Here is a 10190-nt window from a genome sequence, read left to right on the forward strand (position 1 = left end):
CCTGGCCCATAAACCCCTTGGGCCGGAAGCTGCCTTTTCCTGCTGGGAAACCCCCGGGCTCAGCACAACAGCAGCCTCCGTTTCCTGTTATTTGTGCAAAGGCAGGTCCTTATGCCTCCAGCCAAAATGGGGTCCCCGTGTGCACAGACGCTGAGCGAGCGAGCGAGCACCCTGCCCCAAAGAGCTTGCACTAGACCGAGCAGGGGCGGGGGGGAAACTGAGGCACGGAGAGGGGGGCTGAACCACTCGGGGACAGGGGGTGGGATTCCGCCTCCCCGTGGCAACCGCCGTGTGTGGTTCCGGGAGGGGACGAAGGGCTGAGGACCCCGGCTCGGGACGCGGCGGTGGGAGAAACGACGGGGGAGAGAGTAAGGGGAAGGAGGCAGAGAGGGGATGGGGGTGTCTAGGGGAAGCTGGGGGTGGAAGGGGGCCTGGGATCAGGTTGATCAGAGCAAGAGGGGGTGGGGAACCCCACGCAGAGTGGCATGGGGGGGTATGGGGGAAACCTCCCAGCTTTTGGGGTGAACCTTGGCCCTGCTGAAGGCAGTGGAGGGCTGCCACTTGTTCCCCGTGCTCCTCCAGGCCAGGGCCCTCCAGCGAGGCCGGGGCTCCAAGCCCCTCGCAGCTGGAGAAGCCTGAAAGGGACCCCGTTGCATGGTCGCAACAAGCCCATCCCGGCCGTCGCTGGGGTTTGAATCCAGTGCATTTCAGCCCTTTCCATCTGCCTTGGGCAGACGGGGAAGCGGCTGGGAATGAGCGTGGCCTGCTACTAGGATGAATAACGCAGCCGAAACCGTGTGGTCTTCCAGGAATGATCCCTATTGACTGCGGAGAGAGGGGTGCTCAGTGAAGGATGGCGCACGCAGTCATTAATAAATCTGATGAATGTTATCATAAGCAGGGATTTTAAATCAATAACCACTGTGAATATTGCAGTGCCACTGCGAATATTAATCAGAGAGGGGGGAAGGAATGCTTTAGAGACAGGACAAATGCATATGACAACAGAGAAGCAGCTATTCTATTAATTGTATCACATTATATTAATTATGGTTGGCATAGTGTGGCGTGACATGATGTGACATATCATGACGTGACATTATGATACGATATGATATAATACGATGTGGTATGATATGGGCAGGCAATATGGTTGAACTGAGTTTACACATAGACATATGGAAGTTGCTTTTAATTCAGATTTTTATTACTTTGAATACAGTTTGGGATGTGGCTTACTATCCCATATTTTATTCTGGAATTGATACGATAGGATAGGATAGGATCAACATCTACGATACCTATAGGATATATCCCATATTATACCCTTTCAGACCTAATATTTTCCGTGTATTCAGCAGAGTGGGTCCCCATCCCTGAATTTCCCAGACCCTCCTGCAACACGAAGTATTATTAACAGTTCGTGGTGGGGTGATGGTCTCAGTGAAACATCCCTGAAGCCAGCGGTGTTTCATTATCAGCCAGGCAAAAATCTAGAACTCTTGGTTCCAGGCTCAGGGAACGTTCAAGATGGTAAAAAGTCCCCGTAAGTAGGAAATAAACCTCATAAAAGGTATCATCTCTGAACAATAGTTCTGGATTTTTGCATTTCTTTTTGTCTCAGACCAACCCGGCTACCAAACACATCCTCATTATCAGCCAGGCATAAGAAAGATGGGCGATCCTATAGGGAACAATAACAGCCTCTGGCCCAAGCGAGATGCAGGTCACCACCCAAAGCCAAGGTATTGCTCAGGAATGTGGACTAAGAGGAAGATGGGCTTGGCTGGGTATCGGTTTTAGCACCTGGGTGTGTGCATATGTGCGCGTGTGGGACAGAAAGCGAGAGCCCAGTCATGGATCTGTGCCAGGTGCTGTACGTACAGACAATAAAATGATATGTTTTGCCCTGGCTTCCCGTTGAAAGTCCCCAGCCCCCCATCTCCTTTGTCACCAAGAGGCTCTCAGATGTTCTCTGCTACCTTCCTGTTAGGAAACCAGCTCCTGGACATGTCCCCGTCGCCAGGAAAGGAGCTGGGTTCTGGAGCGCGTCCTGAGAAGCCAGCTGCTACGGTAACGCATGTCCAGGCATGGGACAGCACCAAGGAGAGTCGCCTCAGTTATCTTGCCCGACCGAAAATCAGTCACCAGATCAACTACAACAAGTGAGTGAGGGCTGCAGAGATGGGGAGCAGGTGGCATCCTGTCCTGCCCCGGAGAGAGCCGTCTCAACCCTGCTGCTTCACCAGATCTTCCAGTCCCTTTGCATCTCCGGAAACCACCTTAGGGACCGATTCTGCTCTCAGCCAGGCTGGGGTCAATGTAGAGTCACTTCCAGGGCAGAGGGAGACAGAGAACCCAGCAGTCCTGGGTCCTCAGTCTCCAGTGCATCCACCCGTGTCTGCCAAGCCATCCTTCAGTGTCTACCAATTGCCTTTTCCAGCTGCTCTTACCAAAGGACAGTCTCTAGAGGGTAGTCTGGTGAGCATGTCACAAAAATGGAAACTAGGAGACCTGGATATTGCCCCTGCATCTTCCATTGACTTCTTAGGTGGCATCCCCAAGTCATTCTGCTGCCCCATGCCTCAGTTTCCACACCTGCATAGTGGGGGTGACTGTGCTGACTCGCCTTGACGAAGGGTTCAGTCCCATTTACGCAGAAATCGGCATTAACTTCCGCGGGTGCCGAGTTAGACACTGCTGCAGCCGGGGCCTTCAGTGGGAGGGTGATCGCGGCCTGAAGCTTGGGTGGAGGAGGTCAGAAGAGAAGGGAGATGAGGTCCCGCGTTTGCTTCACCAAGAAATGGACTGAGTGCGGGGTTGTCATTGCAGGGTTTCAGTCTACTGGACGGATAAAGTACCCTCAAAGGCCGGCAGATTCACCGTCCCTGGTAAGAGGCCTGAAGAGGCCAAGGTCACCATATGGGATTAAATTAACCAGTGATTCCATATTGATTGAAAGATTAATACCAGCAGGACCAGCGGTCCAGCAGACCTGTGACCCGTATCGTCCCGGGGGCATTCGTGCAAAGTGCAGCCCTGACACCCGGCAGGCACCCGGGGAGTCTAAGGCTGCCACGTAAGACGACCGTTTGAGGCAGGGACCATTTTATGACCCCCATATGTCCGCCTGCCCTGCCGATCTCCTCCATCTCCCCAGCTGTACTCGGATCCATAGTGCAGATACCGTGGCGATGCGCTTGTTTTGGAAATGCCCGAGCAGCTCGAGACGCTGTCCAGGGCATCTGTCATCAGGCCACTGGCTTTTCAGTTCAGGGCCGGTCAAAAGTCCCTTTTAGCGGCACCAGGGGGTCAGCTGGGCCAGTTTTCAAGTGCTCAGCACCACACAGTCGGGGCCAGATTGGCAAAAGCAGCACAGGCGCACCGCTGTTCTGTAAACCTCCATGTTGCTGCCAGGAATTTCTCCTTCCCTCTTGCTCCAAACCGCGGCTAGCTCAATCTGTTGCAGTAGACAGTAAACGCATGTCTTTTATACTGCATTTTGTGGCTCACACTTGGTTTTTTTGTTTCAGTCTTAACTGCGAGGCAAGAACAACTTTCTCAGCCCAAAAGGATCTGCCCCGGGTTTGAAGAAAACAGGTGTGGAGAAAGGGACTTGGTTGATATTTGGGTCGTATATCAATGCAGCCACAGGGTTTATAAAATTCTGCTTTAGGAACAGTTTCACCTAAATTAAAAGTTCTCAGGCTGGTTAGCTACCCAGATCCTTCTGATCCTTATCTGTGGGCATGTCTACAAGCGCTTTTACGTGCGACTAAACTTAATGCGCATCAGCCTAAGGCGATTTAGACACACCCAGTGAGTGTTTGGGAAACTGCTGCTGTAACAGGCTAGAGAAGTATGGAAACTGGTACATAGCAAGGTATGTTGGTGAATCCTCTAGGTGAATTTTAGTACAAGTGTTTGTCTGACTAGTTGAGACTAGTAGGAAGTGTCATCTGCAAGTTTCCTGCTTTAGAAAAGTCCGATGAGTGTCACATGAACTACCACGTGATGGGAGTATGGAAAGCCCCTGGCAAACAGCGAGCGAACAATCAAGAGGGGGGAAAGGAAGCTTTGAAAGTATTTAGCAAAACCCTTGCATTAACTGAAGTGAATGGCGGGAGCTCTTGCCCCATTTTAATCGCAGACTGTTCCCTTAATGCTTAAGCAGATGTGCAATTGTGGCATACGGTTATGTCCCCTTCCCTGCTGTGCTCCCGAAGTGGCTTCGTGCCAGCGTTCGAGGGCACCAATGCTCACCTCTCAATTGTGCATCACTTGGTTAGGTGGTTTGGGGAAGGTGCTATGGAAACGTGGAAGGTGGCTGACTGAATCGCTCTTCCCCTGTTCTGCCAGAAACCTGCCCTCCCCCGAATGGCCGGTGGGTGCTGCCTCCAGACATGCTATGGCTTCTCCTCGGGTGAAGGAGCTGGCACGTCCAAAGGAGGTCAGCCGGGCCTGGGAGGCAGAGCGCTCCGTCTACACCGCCGTACGTAGATCCGCGGGGACAGGGAGTCCACCGCTCGTCTGTCTGTCCGCCTGTCGGGGAACCCATCGCCTGTCCATCTGTGGGGCTCTTCACAGAGGGAGTATTTGGGACCGTGCATCTTGGGTTTCTGCATCAGCCATAATGTTTTGAACCCTCAGCCCCTTACCATACCCATGCATTCGCTTTTCACCTGATGGCAAGCTCATTTTACAACAGCAGCTCAGGGGCATGAGACTGGAGCCTTGCAGTGGCAGGGGCTGGATGAGCATCTTGTAAAAGATGAGCCTGAGAAGCTTGCAGAAGAAACCGGGGCACGGCATGAAGCTGCTGGCCCGAGTCACCCCCTGCCCACTGACTCCTACTCTTACATCCGTGGCCACAAGGCTCTGCCAGCCCCTTTTTGGCATGGAAGCATTTTACCCTGCTTTGCATTAACCAAAATGACTGTGCCATGAGCAGGCCAATGGGAAAATCAGGCCCTTTGTATCCTGAAAGACAAAATCGGGCCGCGCAGCACACCGGCAGCCTGCAGGGACGGCTGGTTGAGAGTCGGTATTCTTCCTCCGGGGCTTGACACACGCGCAGCGCTTTGAGGATCTCCAGTTAAATGTATCCTCTAATGCACAAGTCTCGGAGCAAGTCTCTTTGATTCTGTCCCCCACTGAGACTCGGATATGGGGGTGGGCAGGCAAGGAGGCCCATAAATATGGCATCCTATTTATGAATCATGAAGTTGCATGCACGGATGCCTGTTCAATTAATGGGATGCCTGCTGTTGTTTCCCTCCGGTTACTGTAAACTCAGAAGCTTGCAGCTCCTGTTTTACGTTTTCTTCTCTCCTATCGGCGCTGCAGAGCTCAGCTCCAAAGCGGCATCTGGTTTTTGAGGGAAGTTGTTGCGTCCTCAGTCCCCGCTTCAGCCCATTTCCAGCTGGGTTGAGCTCCTCGTCCGCAGGGAAGCCATTGGCTTGGCACACACCCTGCCAGTTGCTCTATTCTCTGGATCTGCTCATGTGCCCACACAGCCGCTGCGTTTGTGTAAGCCTCTTTCCTGGTTGAACGTACCCCATGGGCCCAAGGTTACGTCCCAGATCTTTTGATGCTTGCGGAGCCTCTTGCGTCGCACAAACGATAGGGACATGAGCTGGGGGAGCGTGAGATGCCGCCAGACCCAGAGCTGGGTGCCAAGGCCCAAAGGGCGCATGTTGTTGAAGCCTGAGCTCATGCAAAGGTGCAGTGTTAAACCAAAGATGTACATGTGGAGCTGGGAGGCAGAGAAAACTGACCCAATCCTTTGATTTCAGGTGAGCGAAGGTGCCAGGAAAGCGGCTCCTCGAGAACGAACCATCCATCTAGCGAAGCCGAAAAGACGGGACTTCTCGGCCTGTCTGAACGCCACTTCCACCCCTCCTCCAAGAAAGCATTTTACCAGAACCAAATCCTTAGCTAGTAAGAGTGCCTCTTCCTCACCCTATTAGCAGGAACATGCCTTCCTCCTCCAGGCCATTCCCTCTGCTTCCCATCCCTAGGGACCACACAGCAAAATCAATCCATCAGTGTCTTTCAGAGACAAAGAAATATCTGAGCCTTGTAAGACCAGCTTCCCAAACAGAGCTCATTGTGGATGTGTAGCTTTTCTCATTATCCGTCGTCTCCCCTTCCTATCCCGCCTTCTGGTCCCAGAAGTCCTGCCTCCAGCAAGTGATTCTCAAATGTCTTATCTGCAGTGTAGGTTGCATTAGTGTTTGTAGGCCTTATGAGCTACCCAAGTACTGAGTATTATTCTTCTTTTAAGAAGGGGCATTGTCTACTGGGGAGAACACAGAAATGGTGCGGGGGGGGTCGGAAGACCTGAATACTAGAAGCAAATTCTGGAGTCGAATCCTAGCAAGATGTTTCACCTTCCACATGCTTGTTTCTCCCAAAAACCCGTCTCTCCAGGGCATTGTGAAGTGTAACAATTGAGAGCTTTGAGATCCTAACCGAAAATAGATTCCCATGGAAGAAAGCAAGCCTTGGGACCCTTTCACAATACTGAATCCCAGAGTCTTTTTAACAAGCCGTTTCTTTCTATACCCCATGATTTGTTCCTTGTAGAGCCGAAAATGGAACATCCAAGCTACCGCCACGAAAAGCTAGTCCCATGGCCTGTGTCTGCAGGAGCCAAGAAAGCCATGGCATCTGCAAGGGTCTCTAAGCTTGCCCACCCAAGGGTCCGAAAACACATCTTCGAGGGCTATGACCCTTACAAGGTGTCCAGCGCTGCCCAGCACGCACAAGCCAGTCCCCGTCTTTTGGAGCTTAGTACCCCTCGGAGGTTGAGAACGAAGCATCTCTAAATCATCACGTGCTGTTCACTGCAAATGCTGTTGCGTGCACATTAAATGTTCTTTAATGTAGATCTGTGACCCGTGGCTGGGTCGTCCGCATGGAACCCATTAGTATGGCTGGGGTCTGGTCGAAGGGTAGAAGTGAGGGTAGATGAGGATCCCAATGGCAGAGATGGGCAGACTGGGCCAGTCTGTTGAAAAGCTTCCCGTCCTCTCCTGTGAGCATAGACACTTTAAGAGATGGGCCAACGATTGCCATTGCTGTCATCAAACCCGTCAGGAGCGTTGCTTCGGAGTCAGCAAACCATGCATATCTCTGAGCAGCCGTATGCTGGGGTAGAATCAGACAAATGCTGCAACCAAGTATGAACATGAATAATCATTATGAATTTGGTCTAGTCGTAGCTACCCCTCACGCCCTTGCTGGTAAATTTGAGTTTGCGGGGACGAGAAGAAGAGATGTCAATGGGTGAACGTGGGCTTATACATGTGCTTGCAGCCTGTCCTGGTGCATGGCCCGCTCACGTGCTCTTCGCGTGCGTCTGTGTCGGTCGGTCACGGGACAAAAGAGAAGGTCTGCGGAGAAATGATCAAATAAGTTGGCATGAACCATTTGTCAAGTCATTTGGAATAGCAAACAAATTAGCCAGTCCATCCACAGGTACATCGCTAACAGGAAAAGGGTGGACTTGTTTATCCGCCGTATTCCTGATCCAAATGCCAGACCCCTTCCGCTTTTGCTGTGCTAAAAGCCCAGGCACATAACGTGGCCAGGAGGGAGGGACAGTAGAGTTCTTGCAGAAATACGTCTGAAAGCTAGAGACGGTTGGGGTTCCTCTTGTATCGAATAAACACCGTCCGTGATCTGCCGAAGTCGTTCGAGCAGGACTAGACGGATCTGCTGTGCCACGGGATACAGGTGTGCTGAAGCGGGCTGGTTTCTTGCTCAAGGGCAGTCGCCATCACTTCAGAAACACTTGATAGCACTTTGCTTCCTAAGCTCAAATGCAGAAGTGAAAACGAAGGCAAAGCAAATTGCCGGGCCGCGGGGTAGGAAATCTTGCCATAATGACTGAATGCTAATAAAGCGCATCTCAACGGCTGAATCTTTATTGTTAGTGGCAAACCTGGACCTACCCTCTGGAGAAATTAAGCTGTACAGAACCGCTTCACTAGCCATCATCAAATAGAGAGGTCTGGTAGGAAATACAGCTCCGAGTCCAAATACGGCTCCACTGCTGCTCCCCAGCAGTGCGGGCTCCTCATTAACGCGCCCTGTACGAGGAGAAACAATTGGCTCTCTGACTGCGCTGGTGAGTCACAGAGGGAGACAAGGGTCCCCTTGCAGGGACCATTGGTTATGAAAAGCCTTGGAGACAGGTGGGATTAAACAAGAGCTGATTGCAAGGAGGGTTTTGCCATAGAAAATCCACGTAACAGCTTCTATAACCACATCCTCTGCAGGTTACTGGCATGGCCACCACAAGAAGCCATCAGCCAGCCCATCCCCAGAACGGCGCGACAGCTGCTCAGCAGCCGCTGTACTCAGCTTTGGTGGAGTCAAACACAGCCTTTTCCCCAGACCTTTAAAAAAACTGGATTAGGCTTCTCAGTGACAATGCCTTTGACAACGCTACTACTTGCCTCCATGAGAAAGTTGCATCTCTATGTCATTAAATCAGTTTAGAAACCAATTGAGTTAAATCAGGGCAGCCTGTTTGCATGGCAATCCCTTCAATCTGTTCAAGAGGGGGTTATATTGATTGGGCTGAAACTGGGAAGGTATCGGATCGAAGCTGCCTCTTCAACTAGAATAAGTGGCCATCAGAAGGGGGTTGGAGCAGTTTAACTAAACTGCTTTGCAAATTAGCTTTGCTAAACAGGAGCACTTTCTTGTGCAGACAAGACCATAACTTGTAGGAGTCAAAATGGAGTTTGAGCAGAGACGGTGACACCTTCTCACCCTCGGTTACATCTGTACCATGTCTGCAAAATGCTAAATTCCTCATTCGCCATGTCAGGACCATTTTACATTTATAGATGCACTCAAAAATTGCAGACAGGCAGCCCTTTTTTGTCTCCGGATCTATGAACAGGGACATACTAAGAGTGCTGCAATAGCTAAAAAATAATATTTCTCATGCCCATTACCCAATACCTTACTATCTATCCCCTTAATAGTCTCGCTGACTCTATGAGATGGGCGGATTTGTTCCAGAGTTCGAATGAAAATGTTAGCCCAAATGTTACTCAGATCCACAGGCCAAAATGGATGGGAGTTGCACAGGAGATGAATTTGGAGCCTTAAAGGGTGACTATAGCTCCCAGAACGATCCAGATTTTCAAACCCAGCGCCAGATTCAGCTCCTAATGGGGGGTTTCCCTGTGGCCTTCCATCAGCTGCCACAGAAAGGCCGATTCCACAGGACAGAAATCACCAGACTTCCCTTATGACAGGAAAAAAAGGCAAGCGAAAAATCCCACCCCGCTGTGAAACGGGTGGGATTTTCAGAGGCCTCCAACCCGGCACATGCTCCGACAACTCGAACGACATCTCCTAAGCGCGGCACCGTGCCCTGACCTGCTGAGAGCTCCCGGTTTCTCTTTGCAATCCCTGAAGGGGCATTTTGCAAGAGTAGGTCTCCAATTCAGATGATTTTGTTCAGGCCTTTCCAGGCAGAACTGATTTGCACCAGCTGAGCGTCGCTCCGGCGGTCTCACTGCGGCTGGGGTGGGAGAGGCACCATACCTCTCATTTTGTACGAACCTGCCGCTCTACTACAAACCCTCGAGTGGCGTGAACTGGGCCCGGGTTCCCGCCAGCTATCTAGGTGGCTCTCCTCTACCCCGAAGCTTCAGCCCTTTCAAGCTGTCCCTTCACACCTACACGACGCCCCTTCCCTGCTGCATGGATGCACCTCCTTCGACTTGTCCTTCGTGGAGTCGGGCTCAGAGACTCGTAAAGTTCAAGGGACCAGAAGCGCCGGGGTGTAATTCCCGTTTGAACCCAGGCTGCTGCATCCCCCCACCCCCGGCCACTCCTGTGCCGAGCTCATCCACCCGAGGCAGCAGGCCGGGTGCAGACGCGCCTTGCAGACTGAATCAGAGGTGCCTAAGTCCGAAGCTGATACGTCGCCGATGCAGTTAGTCTGTAAGGTGCGCCTCTGCCTTGCCGTCGGCTGGCAGGGCTAACGACCCCCCTCCGCTCACGAACTCGAGCGTGCTCCACCGGACCCCAGGTGCCGGGTCACTCCCTGCCCCCGACCCTGCAAACTGTGCCCTCAGCCTGCCCCCTCCCTCCCAGACCGCTGCCCCCCTCCGGCCTCCTGCCCCTGCCCCTCAGCCGGACCCCCCCACCAGACCCCCCCT

At 52.2% G+C, this 10190-nt stretch overlaps 1 protein-coding gene and 1 long non-coding RNA gene across 2 annotated transcripts; one reads left to right on the forward strand and one right to left on the reverse strand.

Annotated features, from left to right (window-relative positions):
* The first annotated feature begins 1186 nt into the window (after positions 1 to 1186).
* SPMAP2 (sperm microtubule associated protein 2) lies at positions 1187 to 6833 on the forward strand. The gene is made up of 6 exons (XM_090027784.1): positions 1187 to 2165; positions 2833 to 2891; positions 3534 to 3600; positions 4360 to 4492; positions 5796 to 5940; positions 6589 to 6833. The coding sequence occupies exons 1-6, from the start codon at positions 1900 to 1902 to the stop codon at positions 6828 to 6830; spliced, it is 912 nt and encodes a 303-aa protein (XP_089883910.1). The 5' UTR covers positions 1187 to 1899; the 3' UTR covers positions 6831 to 6833.
* Positions 6834 to 7260: 427 nt separating this feature from the next.
* Positions 7261 to 10086, reverse strand: LOC149853188 (uncharacterized). Its single transcript, XR_016439184.1, has 3 exons — positions 9403 to 10086; positions 7959 to 8096; positions 7261 to 7397 (listed from the first exon to the last, which is right to left on the reverse strand). It is a non-coding gene; the product is annotated as an uncharacterized LOC149853188 (long non-coding RNA).
* Between the last annotated feature and the right edge of the window lie 104 nt (positions 10087 to 10190).

This window comes from Crocodylus siamensis, chromosome 14 (genome assembly GCF_052110815.1).
Source record: "Crocodylus siamensis isolate JL-2025a chromosome 14, ASM5211081v1, whole genome shotgun sequence".
Classification (NCBI taxonomy): Eukaryota; Metazoa; Chordata; order Crocodylia; family Crocodylidae; genus Crocodylus; species Crocodylus siamensis.